The sequence below is a fragment of the Barbus barbus genome (genome assembly GCF_936440315.1).
Source record: "Barbus barbus genome assembly, chromosome: 17".
Classification (NCBI taxonomy): domain Eukaryota; kingdom Metazoa; phylum Chordata; class Actinopteri; order Cypriniformes; family Cyprinidae; genus Barbus; species Barbus barbus.
In genome coordinates, this window is record NC_136745.1 from 13,245,466 (window position 1) to 13,273,127 (window position 27,662).

The 27,662-nt window shown below is 35.8% G+C and overlaps 1 protein-coding gene across 1 annotated transcript in view; it reads right to left on the minus strand.

Moving 5' to 3' along the window:
- Nucleotides 1-19,029: 19,029 nt before the first annotated feature.
- LOC306883648 (polycomb group RING finger protein 3-like) overlaps nt 19,030-27,662 on the minus strand; it is a 38,324-nt gene continuing 29,691 nt past the window's right edge. Inside the window, exons 7-10 of the mRNA XM_079439010.1 lie at nt 27,424-27,512; nt 22,678-22,815; nt 20,396-20,476; nt 19,030-19,964 (exon numbers count right to left, since the gene is read on the minus strand). Coding sequence (XP_079295136.1) covers nt 19,917-19,964; nt 20,396-20,476; nt 22,678-22,815; nt 27,424-27,512 — 356 coding nt within the window. The 3' untranslated portion in view covers nt 19,030-19,916. The remainder of the gene's footprint in view (nt 19,965-20,395; nt 20,477-22,677; nt 22,816-27,423; nt 27,513-27,662) is intronic.

Below are 27,662 nucleotides of genomic sequence, written 5' to 3' on the forward strand. Positions count from 1 at the left end.
ACAGGCCAGGCATGCTAGATGCCATGCATTGCATATGTTCTGAGAGATTTTGATTTTCTTCACAGATGTTTTACAAAAGAGTGATACTGTATTTTCCGGAAAACAAGTTATACCGGATCAAAATTGCATTTTTGAGAGAAAAAAACAAAACACATTTTGCATCAATGCACAAGTCACATTTGAATAAAAAAGAAAATACTGGCAAATAAAACAAAAACATATGGAACAAACATTATAAACGCATATTTTAGTTTCCAACACTCACTCCAACAAAACAGCAGAATGTGATTTTATATGGAAATTGTGTTAAAAATAAAAAGTTAATTTGCATAATATTTAAAGGGATAGCTCACCCAATAATGAAAAGTCTGTAATCACTAACTCACCCTCACCCATGTGAGTGATACCCTTTTGTGGAACACAATTTCGAATTGCACTGGTTGTACTCATAAAAAGCTTTATAATGATGGTAATTATGACTCGTTATGTTCCAAACATTCTGAATTCAAAAGAACAGTTTGTTAATAAATCAGACACCTCTATTCATCTTGTAAAACACACAACAGAGGATTGGGCTGAGCACAAAAATCTCTCAAAAAGCCTCTTCCTCATACAAATCGTGATTTATGATACTTTTATAATACTTTTTTTTATCATTTTGGTGTTAACTACACTCTTAAGTGCTGAGCTTTGTGTACAGACAAAATCAACCTTTCTACACATCATCTCAGGAACAATATAAGCAGGAAGAAACTGACCATTTGTGGAAAATGAATAGGAGGAATCACAGTGTTCAATATGGCAATTATAGTAATGGAAAACTCAACATTCAGTTGAAATGGCCAATTACCTTATTGACAAAGGCACTGTATGTGCATTAGCTCGACTGACCAGTAAAATACATCTTGATTTGAGCTGAGATGAGGAAAATCTGTAATCATTTTGTCAGATTTTATTAGTGATTTGGCATTTTTGGACATTTTGGTGCTTCCACATTCAAGAAATTACCATGATGGCCGCCAAGGGAACTGACTTGCTTCATTTTGTCTGAGCGTGGAAGTAGTTCATCTTTGTGGATTAATCAAAAAGTCCATGAGGTCTTTCCTAGAAAATAACCTGATGGTAAATCAAGACCCAGCTGCAGCCTGCCTCGATTTATTTTGCTGTAAAGCCTCTGTGCCTCAGCGTATGGCTTTAATAAACATGAACTCATGAAAAAGAACTGAGCACTCGGGCTCTTAATGAAATGTGTGCAAGTAACACATCAAACGGAGGAGGAAAGCCCTTCCAACTCGAGGCGAGGGAGCAAACAACAGCCGCTGTCGGTTATTTTACTATGCTTCAGTAATGTGCAGGCACAATGGAAAGCATTCAATGAAGACAAAGACATTTATCAAATTCAGACCGCTGGACGGTCAGTATGTGGTGCAGTTGATGTCTGCTGTGTTTGCAGCTTCCTCCTGTTCTATTATTGAGACGGTGACATTTTGCTCATTGATAATTCACAAAGTGGATTTTCAAAACACTAATCCTATAATGAGGTAAAACACCATTTTAATCCATTTTAAACCCTTTTGGTTTTAATTACTGGATTTGAGCAAACTCTTAACCTTGAGCATTAAACTTTGGTGCACAACTTGTCATGCATCGTTTGTTCTATTGACATGAATTATACCTCAAATCATGCAGATTTTTTCAGCTGTACTGTTCTTTTTCTAAGCAATCTGACTGACGAGTTATGTGAGACAGATGATTAAACAAGCCACAAAAGACTTAGATTTACATTGACGGATGGATCTCAGGAACAGAATATCAGATTTCACATTGGACTGCCTGAATGAACCACCTGTATGGAGTAAAGTGTACACCAATTACATACTGCATATAAACATGATTAAAAATGAAGGGCTTACTGTTGTTTCGTATAAATAAACTATAATAATCTTACACTAATTGCGATCTTGAATCAATTCATTTGCAGAAGTTATTACTTCAGTGATATATTATTGAAACAATGTGGTTCAAACAACAGAGGTGCAATCACGTTACGGTTTTAGGAAACAGTCGCAACTAGCTTAATTTCAACAAAGCATTGTACTATGGTAGTTGAGCTGTGTGCTATGTCATTGTAAGGGAAACGTCTTAGCAACCACATAGCATCAGTCTGGCATCCACACAGAACACCCCAGGGCTTTGAGAAATGGAGGCCAGATTCTCTGGATTCTAAAACTATTTAAACAGTTGAAATTTGGAAGATGCACTACAAAGATCAATCTGCTGTTCTGTGAGTGTAAAGAGCACTGTGTGTCCTCCATCTGTCAGTGATGCTGCACTCAGCATTTTATCAGACCACTCGAGTTTGGAAATAGAAATGAGTGCAGTAAACAATGAAATGTGCATATGCCACTTAGTATGTCTGGATGACAAATTTCTCAAAATATGCAGTATTCAGAAATAGCTAAACAGCTGGGCTAACATTATCCACAGTGCGATCCATATGCATGCATACTTCAGGTTCTGCATTTTAATCGTAGTTGATATCTAGAAATTTGTTAGACTAAGGCAGGGGACAATAAACGTGACTTTGAAATTGACCAAATAGCATCATGTATCTTTGTATATTAAGTAGTATCCACTATACTAATAGTTGGCAATTCAGAATGCTAATTCTGCAAGTGTTTGTCTAATAAGCTTCGTTAAGCAGTGTCAAAGTGATTTATAATCTCTTTAAAACATCTGATATCATAATTACAGTGCCATGTTCCAGCCAGTTGAGTATGACTTATGTAAATTGGGAGCCTCACATCTGGACCAGGAGCAACTGCGCAACCTAATTATTCTAAGAAAGAGATGTTTCTGAAAGATCTCTCATGAGCACCACTGACTCAGGGGTGTATCACGGAAAACAGGATTTTCCTTTCCTAAAATACATCAATACTCTTTTTCAGCGAAGATGCATTAAATTGATCATAAAAGACAGCAAAGACATTTAGAATATTAACGTTCTATTCATCACAGAATCCTGGGAAAATGTATCACTGTTTGCTCCAAAAAATAAATAATAATAAAAATAAATAAGCAGTTGTCAAATAACAACTGTCTATCAACTATCAACTTTGATAATAAGAAATTTTACTTGAGCAGCAAATCAGCATATTAGAATGATTTCTAAAAGATTGTGTGACATTTAAAACTGGTATAATGCTGAAAATTTAGCTTTACCATCATAAGAATACATTTTTTTTAAAAATGATGTAATCCAAATTTCAAGTGTATTAATGTATTAAATAAGGTTTTACATTTCAGTATTTTTTCAAAATATTGTTTTTACATTTTGATCAAATAAATGCAACTTTGGTGAGCATAAGAGACTATTAGAGTTCGTACTTGACTAACCGGGACCCAGGTCAGGAAGCAGACAGACTGGCTAAACCGACCGTCTGCTAGCCGCCTCACGTCACAGAAGTCAGTTAATTCTCAGCACGTAGAGACTCTTTCACCTAGATATCACACTATAGAGACTGTGTCTGTTACCCGAACTAGAAAATACAGAAAACATCCAAATCAAAGTAAGAGTAACAATTTAATTGATGTTCAACAAATAAAAAAACAGATATAATACAGATAAACAAATGATAAAGCTTGGCTTATTGAATATTAGATCCCTTTCTACAAAAACACTTTTTGTAAATTATATGATCACTGACCATAAACTAGATGTGCTTTGTTTGACAGAAACCTGGCTAAAACCAGATGACTACATTACTTTAAAAGAGTCTACCCCCCAAGATTAAAGTTACAAACATGAACCTTGTCCAAAAGGTAAAGGGGGAGGTGTTGCCACAATTTATAGCATAGACTGTAAAAAAAGATGGACGACACGTCTCCGCCTCCTTCCACTATAGAAAAGTGAAGCCAAAACATCTCAGTATGGCCGCTGCCATCATGAGTAAATGATGTCATTTGGAGCCCGAGTCTGCACAGTAGAGATTTGTTTGGAGCCAGAGTCTGCGCAGAGTCGTGAGGTGGAGCCACGGAATCAAACTCTCGCCCAAACTCCCGCAGACCCAATCAACCATAACGACATGCCCCGTTTTTATAGCATCAAATTGCTAGCTAAAATCAAACTTACCACAAAAACGTACAATTGAACATATATCAGCGTGATAACAACTACCTTAAATGACCAAAATCATATTTTGGAAAATTGTATTGGAAGTGTAAATAATTTTTTTGTTATGACTCAAGTCCCATTCGTTTACATGGAGAGGGCAGGGTTTATGACCTGTACTGCAGCCAGCCACCAGGGGGTGATCAAAGAGCCCGCAGCTTCACTTTCCAGTACGAGTGAGACACACCCGATTTATAGCAATATTTTCAGTATTTCTCAGAGGTCGGGTTTCAAGTTTAATTTATTCGAAGAAATGGTGCTTCATATAATGTTATCCAAAGAAACAAGTGTTAATGATATATTCCCTGCGATGTTTGTACGGGCCACAACATTCTTTTAAATAGACTAGAAAATTATGTTGGCATTAGAGGAAGTGCATTGGCATGGTTCAAATCGTACTTATCTGACCCCCATCAATTTGTGACAGTAAATAAAGAGGTATCATACCAATCACAAGTGCAGTATGGGGTACCTCAAGGCTCAGTACTTGGCCCCTTACTTTTCACGCTTTACATGTTACCCTTGGGAGATATCATTAGGAAACATGGTGTTAGCTTGCACTGTTATGCTGATGATACCTACCTCTATTTTTCTTCGCGACCTGATGAAACTTACCAATTTGCAAAACTAATGGAATGTATAGTTGATATCAAAAACTGAATGACTAGCGATTTCTTACTGCTCAATTCTGAAAAAACAGAGGTGTTAATTATTGGACCAAAAACTTTTGCATGTAACAAGCTAGATCACGGTCTAATACTTCATGGCTGCTTTGTAAATTCTTCATCAGTTAGGAACCTAGGCATACTTTTTGATAGCGAGCTTTCCTTCGAAAAACATGTTTCTAGAATTTGTAAAACTGCATTTTTCCATCTTAAAAATATATCTAAATTACGACCTATGCTCTCAATGTCAAATGCAGAAACATTAATTCATGCATTCATGACCTCGAGGCTAGATTATTGTAATGCTTTATTGGGTGGTTGCTCTGCATGTTTAATAAACAAACTCCAGCTGGTTAAAAATGCACCTAGATGAGCCCCAGAGACTGATCCCCAGTGAAGACCATGTCTCCAAGACGGCCATTGGGACAAGACCACAGGAACCAGATGAGTCCTTTGCAAAATCTGATTCTGCTTTAGCCTAGATTTAAACTGCTGATTTTGTCTGGCCAGAGGAGAATGACACTATTTCAACAAACAATTTCCCCGTTTAAATACTGTAAAGCTGATATAAAGCCATCCGGCATTATATAGCCGATGTAAAGCTGCTTTGACACAATTTGCATTGTTAAAAGCACTATACAAATAATATTGACTTGACCATTTCAAAAATATTTTTAAAAAATCTTACCAACTCCAAACTTTTAAACGGTACATATTCAGTACTCAACTCATAAAGAGGCAAAACATAGTCATCATAAGTCGTCATAAGTCTTACACGAGTAAAAACCAGCCAATTAGATAATATTTAATGTTTTTTAATGCTCCCTCCCATAGCAGGTTGTGAAACATCTATTTCAGATAAACCCATCCTTAAAAAAAAGGAACATAAAAGTCAAGAAAAATCTGGTCAGCTGTCAGATGGTTCCATCTAACCCCAACAACGATGTACTAAAAATGAAAAAGCTTTTCCTTTGCGTTTTTGAAAAGTTTTGCGTACAGACAACATTGTCAAAATGAACTCTGTCCAAATAAATCCATGAAAACAACTAAAACGCTGTATTATGCATGCCAGGCCAGACTGAATACATAACACACATGCACAACATCACCGTTTTCACAAATTCACATTTTGTAGTTTACACGTAGACGATAATGGTAAATGGTTTTCAAAAATTTACATTTTAACACCCCTCCAAAACACCGTTGTTGTGTAAACAGTGGCCAAAATGCATAAAACGTTTTCTGTTTTAGATTAAAATTGTGTTGTGTAAACACCTCGTAAGCTGCAATGTGCACCAGACTTTTTAATGAAACTTGAGGGAGGGTAGAAAATAATCATGCAAAATTAAAATCAAAACTATTTTTGGAGCAAGAAACCTAAACTAACATTATAAACAGACCTCAGGGGAAAAAAATACTACAAAAGACACTGTAAGAGTTCTACATATCCAGAAGAATATGTTCAGTAGTGGCAAAACAGATAACGGCAGACACAAAGACTTCTTCTAATCATACAGGTACAACATCTTGCATTATTATTAGAGATTCCTGTGCTCATCAAAGATAAGGGCTACCTGTCTGAAGCTCAGAATGAGAGAGAAGACGACAGACAAAGAGAGACAGAGACAAGAGAAGGGCAACTGCAGAGTCAGCATAATGCATTCATGCCCGAGCGGCCGCTTTCAACCTGTCATTATAATTCACTCTCTCCACAGAAGCGGCCCAACATCAGTGAACTGGACGAAGTGCTGGCGTCTCTCTGACATCTCCACCATCAATCAGATGATGGTGAACGTGCTGTAAATAGCAAGTCCTCTGCTGTTCCCTCCTGGAGAATGGAGGATGTCTGCTACGCTGTTCTTTCTATTTACGCCCTGGTTTCTTAGCATGTTGTGAGAAGCAGAGCTGCAGGATCAGAGCAGAGAATCAAAGAGAAAATCCCAAAGGACGGAGAGGGTTTGGAGGGTGTTGATGAGTATTGAAAAAGGAAAGTGAGTTAACCCTCCATTGCATTGTGTTGCCTCAGGGTAACAAATCTGTTTTCCCACATGATGTATATAGAATGACAACATAATGGTTAATAATACAGAGATGACTGAATAAACCATTAAAAAAAAGCTTTTTCTTGGTTACAGTACATCCTGAAAGTCATTATAAAATGTTTTTTTTTTCTCTGGAGAACTGCCCTCATAAAGAATATTTTTTATTTAGTTTTCATGCATCAAAAAATATTTTACCTGTAAGCATCAACAGTGGAATTGATATGGATGCAGCAATACCATATTGAAATTTTTAAATGAATAAACATCTGTCTAAGTTCATTCATTTCCATTGGAGCAACAATTTCTTTTCATTTGTATAGAGTTATTGTTTGGTATTAGAAATAAGCACTATTTATGCAATCAATATAACAGAGTTTCTCAAACTTAACCAATTTTGAAGGATCCAAAATTATTGCACCCCCTACAGTGTACAATACTACAGTGGCCAAGAAAGCTCGATGCTCTGCAAATAGAAAAAAACATTAGCAAATTAAGAAAAAGCCGTTTGACAACACGTGCTGCAAAGATTCACAATGCAACCATATACAGAAATGTGTTGCAAATACTCACAACAAAAGTACAGAAAAGCGCTACAAACACCCTCAACACAACCAAATAAAGAAACGCACAGAAAATACAGAACTGTGCTGCTAATACTCACAACACAACCAAATACAGAAACGTGCGGCAAATACAGAAATGTGCTGCAAATACTCACAATACAAATACAGAAACGCTCTGCAACTACAAATGTGCTGCAAATACTCACAACACAATCAAACACAGAAACACGCTGCAAATACTCACAAAACAATCAAACACAGAAACACGCTGCAAACACTCACAACACAACCAAATACAGAAACACGCTGCAAACTGGAGCTTTTTCTATTTGCGTGTGTTTTCTCTCAGCCACCGTACAATATTTTAAATTTAGTCAATTTAATTATGCAGTGTTTTGAAGGTAAGAGCACGTCCTGTGCGCGGCCCCTTATAGTTGGAAGCATGCATCTCATCTACACTGTTATTCCCAACTTGGATCATTATTTGGTCTTAATGCAAATTGTTATATTAAGTTCACCTTTGCATGTAGGTCATATTGCAGTCAACACCTGACGATATTTTATGAGAAGCTATATAAAATATATACAGGTCTAGGTAACACTTTATTTTAAGGTGTCATAATACAGATTAATTACCTAATGAAGTACTTAGTAGTAGCCGTTGTACTTACGTGAAACAAAATGTACTTAACATGTAACTAAGTTATGGAACAACCTGTAATTACAGTTTGTAATTATGTAGATGTAATAGGCAGCTACTGTTACACATATGTAACAGACCGAGTTTGTTACACAGCTACTTGTACACTTAAGTACAATCTTGATAAACTTTATCTTAAGTAGCTTATGCCTGTGTAATATTCTGTAATTTTAATGTAATTAGAAAGATATTACATGTATTTAAGCTGTGTACTGGTGGGTTAAATCAAACTAAGGTGCAGCTGGATAAGGTGTACAGTATAGATAGACATGAAGTACACTTAAGTACAATCTTGATACACTTTATTTTCAGTAGCTTATGTACAACGGCTACTACTAAGTACTTAACTAGGTAATTACTCTATTATGGACACCTTAAAATAAAGTGTTACCCAGGTCTAATCTAAAACTATATTATGCTTTTATATGTATATAATTAAAAAATAAATGTTATGCTCAAAATTATATAAAAAAAGAGCAGTTAGAAATACAAAAATCTTTCAGGCTGATGATGGCAAAACCACAAAAGTAGGAAAAGAGTGAAAAAAGGTTCAGGAAAATATATTACGATGTGCATAGAATGTGTTTTATCAAGATATTTCCTGCACCAAATTTGCTTACCAAAGGCAGATGACATGCAGCAAAGAAGTTGTTTTGCATGAATCCTTTTACTGTCGCAGCTTTAGGGTTCACACTCAAAGGCAACAGGAAAGGAACATCTAAAGGAGACATTTTTCCTGTCAAGGCTTCTTTCATAGAGAGGAGAAAGCCCTTATTTTGAATCAGCACTCTATTGACTGCCATTTTTGTAGGCACACAGTGGCAAAAAAACGACCTGAATGATCTAATCTGCAAAGGCCCTAAATTTAAAATAAGAAATGAAAGAAATCCCACATCCAGTTGCAAATATATGAATGAATGCACGATGGATAAATGCTGTCAGCACAGGCTGTGTCAGTTTCATCACAAAATCATAATACCAGATTGTGATGTTGCAAATGCTATTTGTCTTTGCTGCTGGCTCTACCCGTGATTTACTACAGAGAAAATAGGTCAGTTGCTTTTTGGAGCAATAATTTGATCAGAATCTTATATACGCCACAGGGTAAAAAATAAATAAATAGATATCCTAAATACTTTGATGCTGTGGAAAATATTGAAGGCTCAGGAAAATATCCTAAAGGAAGATCAGATGATCTGAATATATAAATTGCTATATACTTTGCACGGAGCAATTGTGAAAAATATCTTGATTTTTCATATGCATAAACACATATGATGATTTATATAAATACTAAAAAATAAATTAATCTTAAGGAAATTGCTGTATATTAGTATATTTTTACTATTATGTAAAATGTTATTGTTTTTTTATTTTTATATTATTAAATCTGTGAAATATGAAACAAATCTAAATTTTTACAGAAAAAAAACAGAAATCATCATTATGTTGGTCAGTTGTTGCTAGGGTATTCTGGATGGTTACAGACTCTATTCTAAAGAGTTCTGTCAATGTTTTTTTTCACAAAAGTTTCTCTGGGTTCCTGACATTGACATGACATGAAATAAAGGTCCTGGTTGACAGAAAAACAGCCCGAAAACAGCAGTCTTCATCATCTCCGACAGAAATGAGGAAGGCGTTTTAGCAGAGTACCACCATGGCAAATTGCTTTAAAACTAAAGGCGGGTCAACAGATGGGGTCACAAATGGAGAGATCAATAAAGAGTTGTTGAGATTCGAGAAATCAATAGCAGCAAACACAGGAACAGAATCTTAGCGCTGATGTCTTCTCTCACCGAGTTCCTTCTTAAAAGACTGGTCTGGAGAAGATTACAAACTTGAAAGTAAATGGATTGGTATACTTTAATATGAAACAGAATGAGTTTTGGGTCCCAAAAGGATTGACTCGAAAGAACAAAAGATTCAAGCTACTATTGGTCGATTGAGTAGTCAATGTTCAGTTGAGTCAATGATATAGCAGATGGGGCAGAAATAAATAGCATTGATTCTAAATCATGTCAATAAATGAAAGAGCTAATACCTAAAGCATAATCAGAGACTTTTAAACTAAGCTTCAGGCCCTTTTCGTAAGTTTTATATGGCACACATTTTCAAGAAATTCACCTGAAGGACAAGCATATGACTAATCACAAGCGGCTATGATGTGCGCTGAGGTGGAGATCGCATCGGCAATCTATCAGCAGTGAGGAACTGTTCAATGCTTGTCCGAGGCAGTCCAGAAAAAGTTTCCCGAGGGGCTTATATAGCCCGTGGCCACATGTGCTGCCGCAGAGGGAGCTTTATACAGCCAAACAATGACTGCCCACTTTTTCAGCAGCCTATGAAGTATTTTTCCCTTTTATTGTCTTCACACATTCGTAAAAAAATAAGCACAGTGCAAAAATAAATAAATAATGCATTGTGAATGACGGTGTCAAACATATATATTTCTAAAAGTATAAAATACAATAACTAGAAGTTAAAAGAATATTACAATAAAATGTATTGTTACATAAAATTACAGTATAAAATACTAATAAGAGAAATAATAATTAGAAGCAGTTTGGGAAATGAATGTGTGGAGAATAGAATAAAATAAATATATGGACAGGTGGCTTAGAAAATGGATAAATGTATAATATGTTATAATATAAAGGGTTATGGTATAATGTAATATGATATTATACAATATTATACAATTTGCGATAAGCCAATGACAACGCGGCATGGATAATTTACAGATAAAAAGGAATTTTAAAAATACTGATATAAGGTTACAGCATAGGTTATAATATAACAATTATAATATAATATCATTTAATGATAAAAAGGGTTACAGTAATAGGTTGTTTGTGATCCAAATGGAACTATTTTTTTAAACATTTTTATTAATAATAATAATAGACATATAATATTAACCTTCCTCATTCTTATTGCATGCTGATGATTGCACCTTCCGTATGCAATGGTGGCCAATCCAACCACTGGTCAACAGTGCAATGGTTTATGGGAGTTGGTGGTCAGTGTTCAGTCAGAATGATGTGTTTAATGCTTCAACTGTAATAGTAAACTAATGTAAATTTCCCCAGGATTTATATAATTAAACAATATTTAAAAAAGATTTGTTCTTCATAAAGAAAGTTAACGTCATGGAGAAAATTGTAAATTGTTAAATGACTATTTCACTAAGATCAGCAGAACTTACAGTAGGCTGGCCATACATTTCAAACAACATTTGGCACATCTGCTAAAACACATTATGATAAACTAGCACTAGCAAGTCATTTCTGATGACACAGTTGCAATCTTAAGGCCCATCAGAATGCATACATTACTAGCAGAGAAGAGAACATCTGACTGAACAAGTTGCTCATGGCAACCAGCAGAAGCAGATGCCTAAATAAACCAACTGAACGGGTGAAACAAAACACACCACATACTGCGCAAGAGATGCAACAGTCCATTGCTTTTAGTAAACATGTCTCGTTTATGCATTATATGGAATATACTGCACAATTACTCATGCAATCAACTGTTCAGCATCACGGCAAGGCTTAAAAAAAAATCACTTTAGCATCGCGGAAGGTTTTGTTCGAATAAAACAATAGGGAATGCAAGGTTATCCTATTATAATCAGTGGCTAAAGAGCCTTAAAGGTCCTTTTTTTCTACATTTAAAAATTACAAATATAGCACAATCTTTAAGTGCTTTTAAGTGCCTTTTTGCTTTCATCAAGTGGTTAGTACATAATAAAAATATACACATTTTCATTAAACATTTAAAATGTGATTATGCAAAATCCTGTCAGAATGTGAGCTTGTGAAATAAAACGCTATATTGAACAATCACAGCTACCCATATCATAATGAGTTTGTCATAGCTAAAATTCCTGTACTTACAATAAAAATGCAAAAGCGACATTTCCCTTCAAGGTACTCAAAACTCTTAGCTAATTTCACAATCAAACCCTGAAACAGAATTTAAACAAGGCAATATTTTACCCAAGCAATTTGGTTCACTTATTAGGCTATTTCTCATGCGGCCGATTACCCTTCGGCTTTGTCAATGTTTCATTTTTAATGCAATCATGAGGAACTAAAATTCTCAACAAGGGGAACCCGAAATGACTCATGCAAGCTTTAGCCATTTATTGCTTCCACAGCCAAATTTCATTTATCCTGGGCACAAAATTTCATGCCAGGAATTTTAAAACTAATTGAGACTCATTCTTATCCTAATTTGTTATTGAATATTCTGTTCAAGAATTTGAATTACTTCCAATTTCTCTGAACTCCAGCAAACAATGCACAGGCTTCAGCAGACTGAAATGTCTTCATGAATACATAATCACTCTTCAACAGGTGGCCAATGAACAAAAAAGTATATTTTATATATATATATACACTGTATGTATTTGACAGCACTAGTTTAATGCACTTCATGTTGTTAATTATAACAAATATAATATTTCTTACTCTTAAATAAGTCAAAATTAATCTAAAAGTAGTCTGTGACTTAAAATATATAATTTAATGGATTACGTTACTAATTATTGTCATGTAAATTGGAATCAGTAGCGGACTACAATTTGTACGTAATCTACCCCGTTCTGTCAACAACAATTTCAACCATTTTCTATGGACTTCCTCTGAAGATAACTGGCTTTGTTTAATTTCTTAAGCTTGCAGCCTCAAACCAGAAAGCTCAGCTCTGGCACTGTGATGACTGACTGTTTAAACTAAAGTAAACATGACAACCTTCACAACCCATTCTACTTCTGCAAACTGATGCATTTCTAAGTGAAAATAAAACAGGTTACTGACATCCAAAGAGGTTTATAATGCCTAGAGAAAGCTATAATCTTAATGAAGTTTTAGCTATTTACAAAATATATATATATACACACTATCATTCTTATTTTCTTTGGAATAATGTGGACTGACTGACTATAAGACTAGGAACATCTTACGGAGTTGTATTATGTTGCATTTCAAATACTGAAATCTATTGATCTATACAACTGACATTGATTTTAATGTTTACATATTAAGAACAGATGAATGTTCAGCAACGCTGCTGGAAAGCTCAGATGAAACCGTGGGTCACTTTGCTTTGAATACAAATAAAGCAGGAGAAATGAACAGCACCCTCCGTTCCTGATACTTCATCAGACTGCAGTTTTTCAAACGGTCAGAAGTGGAATGAGAATATTACAGGCTCATTACCTCTGTGTTTGAAACTCTGACCGCTACCTTACCAAATCCGTGGTGCTCTATTCTGTTTGTGCATCTTGAGACAGTAGGGTCGCCTCGTCTTTTCTTTAACGTTTCTTTAACAAAAAGGCCTCATTTCAATGAGCGTTCACTTGGGAATTTACAAACAAAGAGAAAGGTGAAGCCATTATATTTGGTCACACCTCTGGGATTTCTAAACCGGTAGCTTTGTTGTTTATATCCTTTGTTGCTTTCCTTCATTCATTCAGAACAGCTTTATGGCATAAAATGGCTGAATAGAACTAAAGCCAAACCCACAGGATGTTGAATTGGACTGGATTGCAATAACAGGAATAGAAATTTACTTCATTTCAAAATACTTCATCTTTAGATTTGTGCAAAAACAAATAGTTACTATACAAGTTATATAGGCTGTATAAGTGTATATTATACACTTGCAATAAAATTTAAAAATTCATAGGTAAATTGGAATTCTGCATTCTGTTCACTGCAATTCAGGAACTGAACTGAAATTTCAAAGGCATCCTCAAAAGTTAACTGAAATAAAATTAAATTAGTAAAAACTTGAAATCTTGATGAAAAAACTAAAAGCTAAAATAACAATTAATGAAAAAACAAAAGTCAAAATATTAATAACAATTAGATCTATATCTATGTGCGCACAACCCTGACATTGATAAACATAACAGGGATATTACAAGACAGTTCACTCATGTAAAAATGAATATCAGATCCAGTAACATTCTGTAATTTAAATGTAATATTAACAAAAAGGTTCATGTTGCCATTCACAGTACATAGAATGTATACTTGCCTGGGAAATTTTAACTCCTTAAAAGGGACTTTATGTGATCAAATTCTAATTTAATGTACTCCAATCGTTTCCTAATGTTGCAAGCAGAAGACAAAAAGACACACTACTTTTTAAGGCATTTATTCATGAAATACACACTTTCAAAATTTCAACAAAAGCTTCCATAAAATTGTAAGAAACTCCAGCCCAGTTTAAACAAAACTCCTTTGTGTGACTATGGAAACCATGTGCAATAAATAATCATTATGCCAGAAAAAAAGAGACAAGGAAAAGGACAATATTTTACCACTAAAAGAAACTTAATAGCTGTTACAAAAAGAAAAGAAAAAAAAAATGTGAGGAAAACGATGAGCTATGTATGGAATATTAGTGTAAATTGAGCCAAGCAGGCACCCGTAGAACCAGAGGGATGAGAACTGTATGGACTCTATCTGTGACCTGAGCACCTAACGAACAGATATAAATCGAATGAAGCTTCCAGAGCTGAAACCAATAACCATCTGAGAGACATATATTGCACATTTTTTTTCCTTGGATACATAACGATCGTTCCACACGACCCAATCTGAATGCTTTTTCCCAGTCCCACCACAACCTTAAAATTAATTTACAGCTTCTTTTATACACAAAGCGCATACATGTATAAGACTATAGGCTGAATGATAGAGAAGGAAAAGGGATATAATGCTTAAGTGACAGTATTTCATCATGTTCAAATCCTGTATATATCATTCAAAGCATGTACAGATAAAGATATCGATGAGAGACGGCAAATCTCGACACGCTTTATATTTCAGATCACTTCAGTCTTTACAGTATAAATAACATTTAATGGGGGGGGTGTGATAAATATATATGGCTCATTTGAGGGTGCCACCTTGAAGATTGGTTTCTTCAAATCAACAATAATCCAAATACAATACACAGACTGCCAATAATTGCGAAGACCAGTTGCCAAAACAAGCTCCTGCTGTCAATTAAGACAAATTTCTTACAGGATGTTGCTATGCTTTTAACTGACTGCAAACAGCAGTCAATAGCCATAGTGACATACCTGGCAACCACTAGCCAATCAGGCTCATAATCAATGGATCCCAAAAACTGACCAATCATAGTAGCTCAATCAACGCAACCTTAGAAAAGTCGCCCGCTGAAACCCTATTAGGCAGGATTGCGGTTTCTGTGTGTCGGCCTCATAGTCTGATTTTACAGACTCTCAGACCTTAACGCAGAGTGCTCTTTAAACAAACTGGTCTAGTGAGAATACAATCACGTCAGATGACTCAGAGGACAGACAATCCTGACTCGAGAGAGTGACTGGAGAGAGATGATATAGAGAATGAGAAATAAACCGAAATGGTGCCCTTTTAGGGCTGTTGCAAGCGTTTCAAAAGACAATAAATAAGAAGCGTTTTCCAGCGCAGCTGAAATCTTGCACGATGGAGAAATGGGTAGTATTTATTTTATTGAAATGTTTTCTGTTGTCACAAAGAGGTGAATCGTGAAAACATGTCTAGGTCAAATTTCACTCCGAAAAAAAAAAAAAATTATATTTTACATATAGAAAATTAACCCTATTCTTAGACCATTAAAGGCATAGTCCACCCAAAAATAAAAAATATACCATAATTTACTCACATTTTAGTTGTTCCAAACCTGTATGAGTTTCTTTCCTCTGTTGAATATAACAGAAGATATTTTGAAGAACGTTGGTAACCAAACAGTTTCTGGTAGCCATTGAATTACACTATATGGGGGAAAAAAATACTTTGAAAGTCAATGGAAGTCAATCAGCAATTGAAAAAGAAATGCGTACAAGTTGAGAAAAACATGAGTAAATGACAAAAATTTTAACATGACAATTAATCAAAACTTGCCCCCAAATTATCATTACCATAACACATCTGGCCATGCAGTTTTTCCCCCCATGATTTCCTTGTATAATAATAATACATTATATTTATAAATAATAAATAATTAAATATAATCTTTTTACATTACAGTAATGAGATATTTTTTGCATTACATTAATGACAATTGGAGGAAAATGTATTTCAAAACATCACACTGGTCATTACACAATACCAAATGTAATCATTTTTTTTGTTTTTTTCATTTGGAGTGAAATACGACAGATGCGTTACAGATAATTTCCTGAGATTCACCTATGGATCATCCTCTGATATCATCTCTACATCTCCAGATTTGTAGCTCAGTTTCGAATTTCAAAGTCAGTCACGGAGCACCATTGTCGCAGGGCCACACACTGCCAAAAAAAACCTAGCAAACGGAAATGATAAGACGACCAGCCTCCAGTCTTGGCAACTTCAATCTGGACACAGTCCACAGCTTCTAAAGCAGTAAAGCAGGTCTCTAGTAAGCTTCTTACAGCCTGCCTGTCAAGTGAAGTAGCGCTGATGTCTCAATGCAAGCCTGATAACATGGCCCGAGCATCGATCCATCCCAATACTGCGCAGTATAGCGAATCTACCTCAGAGCACTAACACACCTCTCATGCACAATGAGGCCCTAGGAGACTGGAACTGTGTGGTGATTTAAAGAATACTAAAGCAAAAAACCCTGTCTTCCGACTTGCCTTCATTGCCAAAAAATGGAACAACCGCATAGAGATTTGTGATAGAGGTTTAACAATACAGAACAGCACCAGAACAAGTTGTCATGTTCAAATCCTGGGATGATCGAGCAAAGCTGTGGAAATGATGTACGACACGTCTTTACTCTAAATGCATGCGTTCTTTATGACAACGATGGTGTTATTTTGCCATTTGAGACTTATTCCGAGTGTCCTAGGACAGCAGTAAAACAAAATCCAGGAATCCATAAACAACTTTCCTCAAAGACAGGCTGTAAAAAGAAGTTTTACAAGACCTGAGAGCACCAAACATTTCAAAAAGCTATACAGGTATTTTAAGACTCAGCCCTGGTCTGCACCATGTTTAGTTCGGTTTATTTTTAAAAGGTACAAAACATTAGCACCAGTTATTGGCTCAAATGGGGGAAACACCAGCGAACATCAGCCTTCACCATGGCTGTTTCAGAAACGCATTAAATAATAACAGTAAAATCATGCATTTGTTGCATTTTCATCACCAGGAATAAATCTGCAGTCATTTAAATGTTTGCATGAAATGGCTGATACATACAAGAACGCAATATTTAAACCACCATGACATCATTCTCTTTACAAGAGCGTATTGGTGATGCAATAAAGCCAAACAATATGCAGTGAAGTTGAAAACAGAACGCATACTGAGATAATTCACATTATAAGACAGTGAAAAAAGACTCATGGGCAAGACTCCAGTATTTGATATACAAAAAAAAAAAAAATCTGTATTTGTGGAATAACTTCAGAGAGATTTGGTCAAGCTGGTTTGGCATTTACCCGTGTAAAAGTTGACTGCTATAGTGGATTGTTTTAAAGTAAAAACAGACTTTAAGTAAATGTTTGGATATAAAAAGTCAATTAGCTCTTTAAGAAAGATTTCAAATACATTTATGTTAGAAATCTGATAAGAGCCCTTTAATGTTCGATCAACTAGAATTGTCTGCCACAATGGAAATAAAAACGACTTCAATTCATTAGGGCTCACAAAACAAAAATAAATAAATAAATCCATCGATTTCAAAAACTAGCCAATTTTCACTAACCTAACCCGAAAAATCATACTCTGGTCTCAATTTGCCATATTCCTCTATATTAAATCAGTCATGCAGCTTGCCATCCGGAATAGAGTGAAGTCAGGAAGAAGTATGAAGCCTTTGGCACTAAAGACAGTGATAAAACAAATAACTGTATAATACATATGGACGGTTACTTGTGGGTTACATTCGTACTGCGGAGGAGCAGAGAACTGACATCACGAAATTGTAAGGACTGAATGTTCTTCAATTAAATGGTAATGCATTGCATATATGACATTGAGGCTGTGGGATTATATGACAGGACGTTCGTGTATATGAGGGGTTGGCTGTTTATGAAAGTAAGTTAAAGATATTAACATACTAAGGATTCATCCTCACACATCCTTAATGATTCTAGAGCTGCAAATTAAAATTTGGGAGTATCAAATGATTAAAAGCACCTTTCTTGTTAAAAAAAAATTGATTTTAAATCACTGATGTTTAATTAGACACTTAAAAATCATCCTTAAAGAGAACCAAAATATAAGCTTTTTGCATCATAAAACGTCTGCGCCACTAAAAAGAGATGTACTGAATTTCATAACCCTTGTCAAATTGCTTGGGTCATATTTTACCCCAAAATCTAACGGGGGGCACTAAAATAATTTGTATATCTTTTGTAAAATAATTTATAAAATAATAATTATAATAATAATAATTATTATTATTATTTTATTAAATTATATTTAGATTGTAGATTGTTTTTATGACCATTAAGACTTTTTTGCATTGTGACATTATTTCTTAATAAATAACATTCTACAAAACTGCTCATTACCACAATGCAAATACAAAAAAATATGATTAATAATATAATAAAAGAATATCTTATTAAAATGTGATTTTAAAATTGTAGTTATACATCACAGATGTATACACTGTACTGACTTTAAGGTGTGCTGTAAATAATGCTAAAAATATTTTTTTTTACTGTATTACACTTTTTACTGTATTATAGAATGAAAAATCACAAAAACATATACAGATGGATTATGATAATGTCTGAATTCTGGCAGGGGATTTGAGTAATGGTCCTGAAAATAATGGTAAAAACAAATCTTAATGGTCCCAAACCAAGCTTCATTTCCTTTAGGCAAAATACAATTTCTTTTTTTTTTTTTTTCCTTTTGATTTTGGGGTGAAAATATTTAGTGAGATTCACCCAATTTGGAATCTGCCTTGAATTTAGCTAAATATTTATGTTTTCCATGTAGCCACATAAACGCAGGCCAAAATATAGCACTTTCGGAAAACCACTCTAATTGGTCTCTATTTTTCTAGCCTTTTAGTCTTTCACACACTTTCATTACATATTTCATCCCTTCTCTCCACCAACAACTTTTATATACAATATTGGTAAATAGAACATAAATACTACACATAAATTTGCCTATTCACAATTTCACTCATAGCGACGTCGAAAAGTAAAGAAAGAAACCGCTCTGAAATAATACACTCATATAAACTGCTTTATATAAGCTTAGAAAGGCTCTGCGCTCCCGAGAAGTGTTGGGTAAGACCTGAGAGAGAGCAGTCAGTTTGAAACGCCTCCTCTCTTCTGGTTAGCAGTGTAAAAGTGGACACTTCCAAGGAGGACGGCAGACACCGAGCACCATCTTTTTGCCCATAATTGAAGTGGGAACAAAGTCCAATGGTACAAAAAATGTTTAAACCTTTTCTCATGACCTTTTTTTTTTTTTTTTTGTCTTTTTTTGTTTTAATAGTGTAAACAGCGCACCAATAGGGTCTTGGTTCCACTTCTCTCATCTATACAAAAGTATAAATATATGCTTTCTCTCAATTTTTCACATATCTAGGACATATAGCGGACGAACAAACAGAGAAAAGCAGTTGTTCCCAAAAGTCGCCAGTGTTGCAGTGGCTGTGCTGGTTTTGTTGTTTGCTGGCTCGTATCTGTGTTGACGGGTGTTTGTTTGGTGTGGGCGTTGATGGTCTCTGCATATATAGCACGTAGCACAGTCCTCAGCCACTGGGCCAAAACAACCAAGCATTTTTGTCCAACTACAGCAGATCCATTTTGGGTCTGTAATGAAGGAGGAGGGGGGATTTCTGGAACGCACACAAAACACACAAGCATTCGTGTGACAAAGTCATTGATCCACTAGAATGGAAACAAAGGCACAGAAAGTCAAGTGCATCTATTGTTTTTGCAATGGCATTTCAGGGAAGCAGAATTAGATATGCAACCTTTAAAAAAAAAAAAAAAAAGATTCTCTGCATCAAAATGTCAATTTCAAAATGACTTGCTGTTGAATGAACATTACTTATGATGGTAGAGATGAATATATAATACTGGTGAAGACAACACAAGGACAATTTCATATCTTCACATACTGTGTTTGATTATGCATGCATGCAAATTATGTAAATTATCCATGAATGTATAGAACGTGACATGCACATCAGGATGGCAATCAGGAATAATAATCCCAAACTAATCTATGACAAACATGCATTGACACAAATGTATCTTTAATTACCTTAAATCTCCATCTTGTTACCACAACAAATTTCAAAGTATGGTCCTTGCCCAAGATTTCTTCATTGCATAAGATGTCCAGCTGAAAATAAGCACACAATTATAGCAAACAAGCCCCAAAAACACAGTATACGAGAAAAGACTAAACAAAACTATTCTTTCAGTAGTCTTGCAGTACCATTAAAGGTGCAGTATGTAATAATGACAGCTAGCAGTTGAAATGGGTACTGCGATCCAAATTCAAAATATCGGAGAGTGTTGTTTCTCCCACACACTCTTCCTCAGACTCTACGCTCACACAGGTTGCAAGATGCAACAAGGAACAAGTCAACGTTAGTCAACGAGCCTTACAGTTTAAGGTGATGAGTTGTTTTATCAGTTGTTTTACCCAGTTCGTTTGCTGGCTTTAATGGCTGCTACTATTGGTTACACTCACAGTGGACGGAGTCACACAGACCAAAATGAAACATTCCAACAAGCAGCACATATTTCAAAGCAGAATAACTGGCTCTAATGTTGTTTAAATGGAGAAAAAAAGTGAACTTAGCATGTTTATTAAATATCTGCAAACACGTTATGCTATTTTTATGCTTTAGTACAGTCAAAAGATTACATTCAGCACCTTTAAATAAGTCAGCTGCTCATTATTGCACAATAAACTGAATGGGACCCTTATTAGGGATGGGTCAGGATGGTCAAATAGTCTGCTGCTCGATGACCAGTTAGCCATCTTGAATGATTCCTAATGAGTTTTACATTTTTAGCAACCTCAGACTTCATGGAGAAGGTTTCAGCATTCTTACAACATTAGCACAACATTACAGCAATCAAACTGAATTCTCTGCCTCAAGTTAACATTTAGGCAATTACTGTCGGACTCAAATGGACATTTTCATGACATAAATGTTAAGTTTTTCCGATGATGTGTCAAGTTAAAACATTAAAAATGCATCTCGAGATCTTACACCCCACAGTATAGCTGAGTTTTAAAACATCTAGTTTTGCAGAGATAATCCAACATATTACACGGCCAATCACCAAATAAACAAATAATCTCTTTCTCTCTCTATACGCATTATTTATTACTTATAGGAGTGATTTTTTTAAATCAAAGCTACTACAACAAAAATATTTTATTAATAGCTACTGTATGTAGATCATAAGTAGAACATTGCTCAAATGTACAGTTTATCAGCCATTATACAAAATATGTCCAGAGAACGCTACAACTGACCAATCAGAATAAAGTTTTCCAGAGAACCGCATAATCAATTGTGTACGAATGTCTCTGGGGACAGGTGGGATTTTACGGAGCTTTACAAAAAAGTGACAGTCCTTTGTACACTCGCAACATTCAGTTCCACCTATTATTCAAGCCAAAACAAAAGACGCAAAACCTTTAATGTACAACAGCAGCCATAACCGCCCAAAGGATTGTGTGTATCACAGTATAAGGGATGCCGCTCTCTCTGGAATAGTGCGCAGTGAAACACCAGTGCCATATCTGTGTGTTTTGGCTCGCTGTGAGTGAAATAAGAGCAGCACGACCACAGCAACACCTGCTGGAGGCCATGAGCTCTCGGCACTATTCAGTGTTTAAAGTCATCTAGGATGCGAGCCAGGGATGTTCAGATACAGAAACGTCTGACAGTGAAACAATGAAACTTTTGATGCTTATTAGGATTTAGTTCTTCAAAGATTTAGCTTTTCTCCTACACTTCAAAGCAGAGCCACTACACAAACCGCTGCCATTTCGGAGTCGTATTTTTTTTTTTATCTGGCTCGGAGCAGTATTGTGCTGTTGGCAGCTATAACTCTCGATACTCGCCGAGAACAACAGGCATCTGACAGTATTATTGCGGGGGAAAGTTTTTGACGGATGTGTGCGGTGGAATAGCCCACACATTTCTAACACAAAGGAGGGAAAAAAGGGTGATGGAGCAGCAATACTTAGTCAAGTTTTGTGTTAAATTGTACTATGAGATGTTGGCAGGCTGCGAGATACATGACAGAGAGCAAATGATATTACAGGCTATTATTTGTCTCTGAAAATATGAGGCACGCTGAAAGCTTTATGGGAATCGTGACAGCGCGGAGGAGCTTTGAAATGCGCATTGTGACTCAAGCAAGGGCCATTGTCATGAAGGGAACGCCGATGCCGGCCGGCATGGTGGCAAAGGTCTCTAACGAGTTAAATTCAACCGAGGGAAAAGGAAGATAATGGGTTTCGTTTTGAACTTCACTCTTAGCATGAGGGAGCTTCAGGTCTGGCGGTTCACATACCTCATTGAAAGATGTCAGGTTTAGCTTCTTCGCGATGAACTTCTTGAGGTGGAGAACGGTCGCCTGAGCCGAACAACGAATCCACTTCCGCTTGAGTCCTCTGAGCTTACTGCTGTTACATTCCAGACAGATACTCACCTGAACAGACAAAAGCAAGAGAGACTGACTAACATAACTACATTGTGTGAACAAAAAAAATTCAACAATTACCTTTTAGGCTCAGACTAAACATCAGATACCATGTAGAGCCTCACAAAATATTTACACATGTAAAAACATGATATTTCAGGTACTAAACCCTGGTAGAAGGATCTTTCAATCTCTATTCAAGGCTCTCACAATCTTCTTGTTGCTTTGTTAGACCTGTATAAAACTTTCACCAATGATCGCTGTCACTCACATCCCCTAGAAACTCTCACTGAAAATGATTTGTTGTCATTTTATAGGTTTAAACAGACAGCAATTTGCAGTGAGAAGCAACTGGAGGTAAATAATTTTCAATACAAGTGAAAAGATTGGTATTTAAATGTATAGTATATTTATGTACACAAATATGTGTTGTCATCATATACAAGTGTTTGATGACATGGCAGGGTTTTCCAAATGAGCTAATCTTATAAAATGAACTGAATCGCTTGAACCTCGTAGGAACCCTGTACATTTGAACACAGCTTAAATTTTGCGTTATTCAAAAAAAAATATTTTATCCCTATCACTTTCCTAGCATATTTGTGAGAACACAACTTCATTGCAAGATGAGTCATTCTCAGTCTCTGATGGCGCCTGTCGCAACAACGTGAAGACATGTTTTAGTGGGTTATTGTGAGGAATCTTCTACCCATGGAATTCAAAAGAGAGAAAACTAAGCATTCGTGAAGAATGCGGCATCCCAGATAAATGATGCTGAGAGAAGAAAATGTGAGCAACAGATGTTTTTAGCAGACATTTTGTACATCTTTGATTTGAATCACTTAACAGACCATTCAAAAGTTTGGGGTTAGTGTGAGATGTGGATGCTTTTTTTCAGCAAGGAAACTGAACAAAATTGTCAGTAAAGACATTAAGGTAACAAAAAAAAAAAATCAACTTTAAATAAATGCTGTTCTTTTGAATTTTATACTCAAAGATTCTTGAGGGGAAAAAAGTATCACTTTTTTTGTTACGAAATATTAAGCAGCACAACAGTTTTTAACATTGATAACATTAAGAAATATTTCTTAATCAGCAAATCAGTATATTAGAATGATTCTGAAAGAACATGTGACCCTGAAAACTGGAGTAATAATGCTGAAAATTCAGCTTTGCCATCATAAATAGAAAATCATTACTGTACATTATTAGTATTTCACAATATTACTGTATTTCTGATCAAATAAATGCAGCCTTGTTAAGCTTAAGAAATGTCTTTCAAAAACTATACCAAATCCCAAACTTTTAAATGCTGTATATCATTACTATAATTTGATTTAAACTGTTAATTGTGTTTGCAATAGAGCTTCTAAAAAGTAACAAGTCAAAAAAATTATTAAATATGAGTTTTGTGATTTACAAGTGTTAAATTTAGGTCCTGGGTGTCAAGAAAGCACATTATACTTTTTCCTTAAGATGTATCACTCGATAAATTAACAAGCTAAATTAATGTCATCACAAACGTAAGCATAAACCCAGACAGGTCATCAAGCCAAGATTCAAAGTTAAGCAACATAATTCTAATTCAAAAAATGCATAGCCTCACACACAAATACCGACACCACCAACACAATTTCCACAACAAAGCAGGAGATGCCAGTGAGAGCTCTGCCATCTTTCAAAACTGAGCTGAGGGTTGAGTCGCCAGTCGACTGCGGTCGCCTCGGGCTGCCCGGCAGGTGCAGTGGCAGAGTGAGGGCTTCAGAGAGTCAAGACACATTAAGGATTTCATACCTCTCTCTCTCCCAGTACCTCTGTCCTTCTGTCGATAAGTGACTGAGCAGTGCAGAGTGGCACAGCGGCCCATTTGGACCAGGCCTCACCAAGAACAGACAGTAATGGAGAAGGATGAGGAGGGGCAGCTGCGCCTGGCGGCTAAATGCCGGCCCATTTCAAGGGCAAACGGTGCCGGGAGAAAACTGAGGATTTCTGAGGGCCATGTACAACCACATTCTTTACAAGAACAGTGTGCTGTAAATCGGAGATTTGCTCGGTTATAGGCAGGTGGTGGTGAGATGTAATACAAACATGGGCGTACTATTAAACACAAGGAAGGAACTTCGCCATTAGCTGCGCGCGCGTGTGTGATTACTCTGGTCATTACTGCACGGCCAGGGCTGCTATACTCACCGCAAACAGTCACACAGATGACTAATGGTGAACTCACTCAACCAATTAAACCTCCAGACATCAGAACAACCACATAAGAGGCCTTTTATTTGCCGCAGCCACCACTGAATATCCTTCCTTCCTCAAGATGCCATGAGCTATTGATTATTGTGATTTAAAATCTAATTCTACAAGGGTATTTTGGTTTGTGTAGGGAATCACCAGAGGTTGGTATCCATCACACACTCGCCATGCTATTATAAGCACGTATTCATAAGTAATTTTAAAAAGGCTGTATTCTACACTTCCAGTATTTAATTTTTCCGTCAGAACTAAATTAAAGTTTCTTGCACCAAAATCAGCCCATTTAATTTTTAAATGTCTATTCTCTACACTCTCTCTAACCCTTGGCTCTTTCTAATCTGTTTTACAGGCAACTGGTGATCTTCAATGAATGAATCATTCTTATGAGTCATATCTTTTCAGTGATTCCCGTGTTCTGAATTACACAAACTGGACTGATTTGGTCCTAGTGGTCCTTCAAAGACTCACCGAACTCGTTTGGATACGTCAGACTCACAGTGATTTCGATTAACAACATGCAACATGTGGTGACGATTATGTGAGGACCAAAAATAATCACTGAAAATCAAACTATTGATTTTGATTTTCTTTAAAACAAACAGCTTGACCCAGTTTACAGAAACAAATAGATTTCTGATAAATGTAACGCAAGATAAATATGCAAAAATAATGTAGAAAAATTAACAATACTTTAAATAAATCTTTACTGTGTATCGTTTGGTCTGAATGATTCTTTCACAGATTGGACTGAATTGGTCCCAGTGCTTCTTTAGTAAACAACTCAGAGACCCACTAAACGGACTCTTTTGGACAAGTCAGAATTAACAACATCCATCATGTGAAGATGACTGTCTGTAGACCAAGCCATAACCTCTGAACCACCATTTTATGATTGTAAAAAACAAACTGCTCAAAAGATTCAGTTTGCAGAATTCCCATTATTAAAGGCAATCCTATAATGTGCTTAAATTCAAAATGGTGGACGAAGCAAGATAAATATATGCTGGACGGGTCTGACCAACAGACACAGAAGTGTTTCACAGCCATCCGCGTATAGCTGAATGAGCACTGATGAAATTTTCATTCACCTTTTACATTATATATGAGGCCAAAGTGCCTGTCTCAGCTTTACTACAGCAGGCCATAAGAACAGACAATCCGTCCTCGCACTTTTGCAAGACAACTCATGACCACAGGACATCAGTAACTCTGAAATCTTCATCGATCTCTTCCTCCAACAAACAAGAACACACACTCATACTTAAGCCATTTACACCATACCATCTCCTTGCCTTGTTCTTCTTTGTGCTTTCTGCTCTATAAATCTCGCTCACACATGCACACACTCCACTAGGAAATCTTATATCACAGCATGAGTTATTTTATTTGAGTTGCTTTTGCTGGAAATGCAATCATTGCAAAAAAATTGTATATATTTTAATATTGCCAACCACGCAAATGTATCCAAGATGGTATATGCAGCATAACAGACAGAAAACCCTACACTCCACTTGGTATCACAATCTATATAAGGAAGATAATCTGTATTCCTAACGCAGAAGCAGTGAGTAGACAGCAGCCGCACAACCTTCTGTTATTACATTATTAAGAAGAGGAGAGCAGGAATACAAAATCTACTAATATATATACATATATATATACATATATATACACATATATACATATATATATATATAAAAAGTCTTTAATGAAACTACCAACCCTCTAAAACACTGAAATGGCTCTGCATTAGAGTTTTTTTTTATATATAAAGGTAAACGCATTATGCAAAGATAATAGTAAACAGTATTATGCGACACTTGACCTCATTATGTGCATGTTTAATTTAATAATTCAAAATTGATGTCAAAAATATAAATATTAAATAAATACAACATTATAATATTTTTTTTAAATAATTATATTTTAAAATATATTAAAGAAGACATCTTTAGCTTGTAATAATATTTCACAATATTACTGCTTTTTATGGCTTTGTCAGGCTTGGTGGACTTTCAAAAATTATTTTTTAATGAAATTTTGTGCAAAAAAAAAGTCTTAAATGAAAATAAAGTTAAAAGTTGATATAATTGGTTCATTCATTACTCTAAAAATGGAAACTGGTCATGCTCAGCACACTGCATTATGGGATTTGCTATTCTATGCTGGGTCTGGTCTTGTAGATTGGGAAATATGTGTCACCCATGCATTCCAAAGTACTGTACACTGCAGAAATAGACTAGTACAGTGGTATGATATTTCAAACATAGCCCTTACGCGTTCTAACTAACTAGGACACGCTAACAGAACGTGAGGCTCCCTTGTGGGACATTAGTGAGGTCAGATGGGTACAGGGAAACCTACCTGCTCATCACTGCGATGGTAGTCATTGTCCTCCTCTGCTTTCTCGTCTCCTGCTTCCTTATTGGCTGGATCTTCTGATTTCAGGTCACCTGGTGGGGTAAAATGTAAAAAACAAAAAACTTAGCAAGACAGTCCCCAGACAACCATAAGAACCACCTTTTTGTGCACATCCATCTCTCCACAATTCTGCTTTTAAAATACTGTGGCACATGCATTTTTCTTTCCAAACATCATCTTCG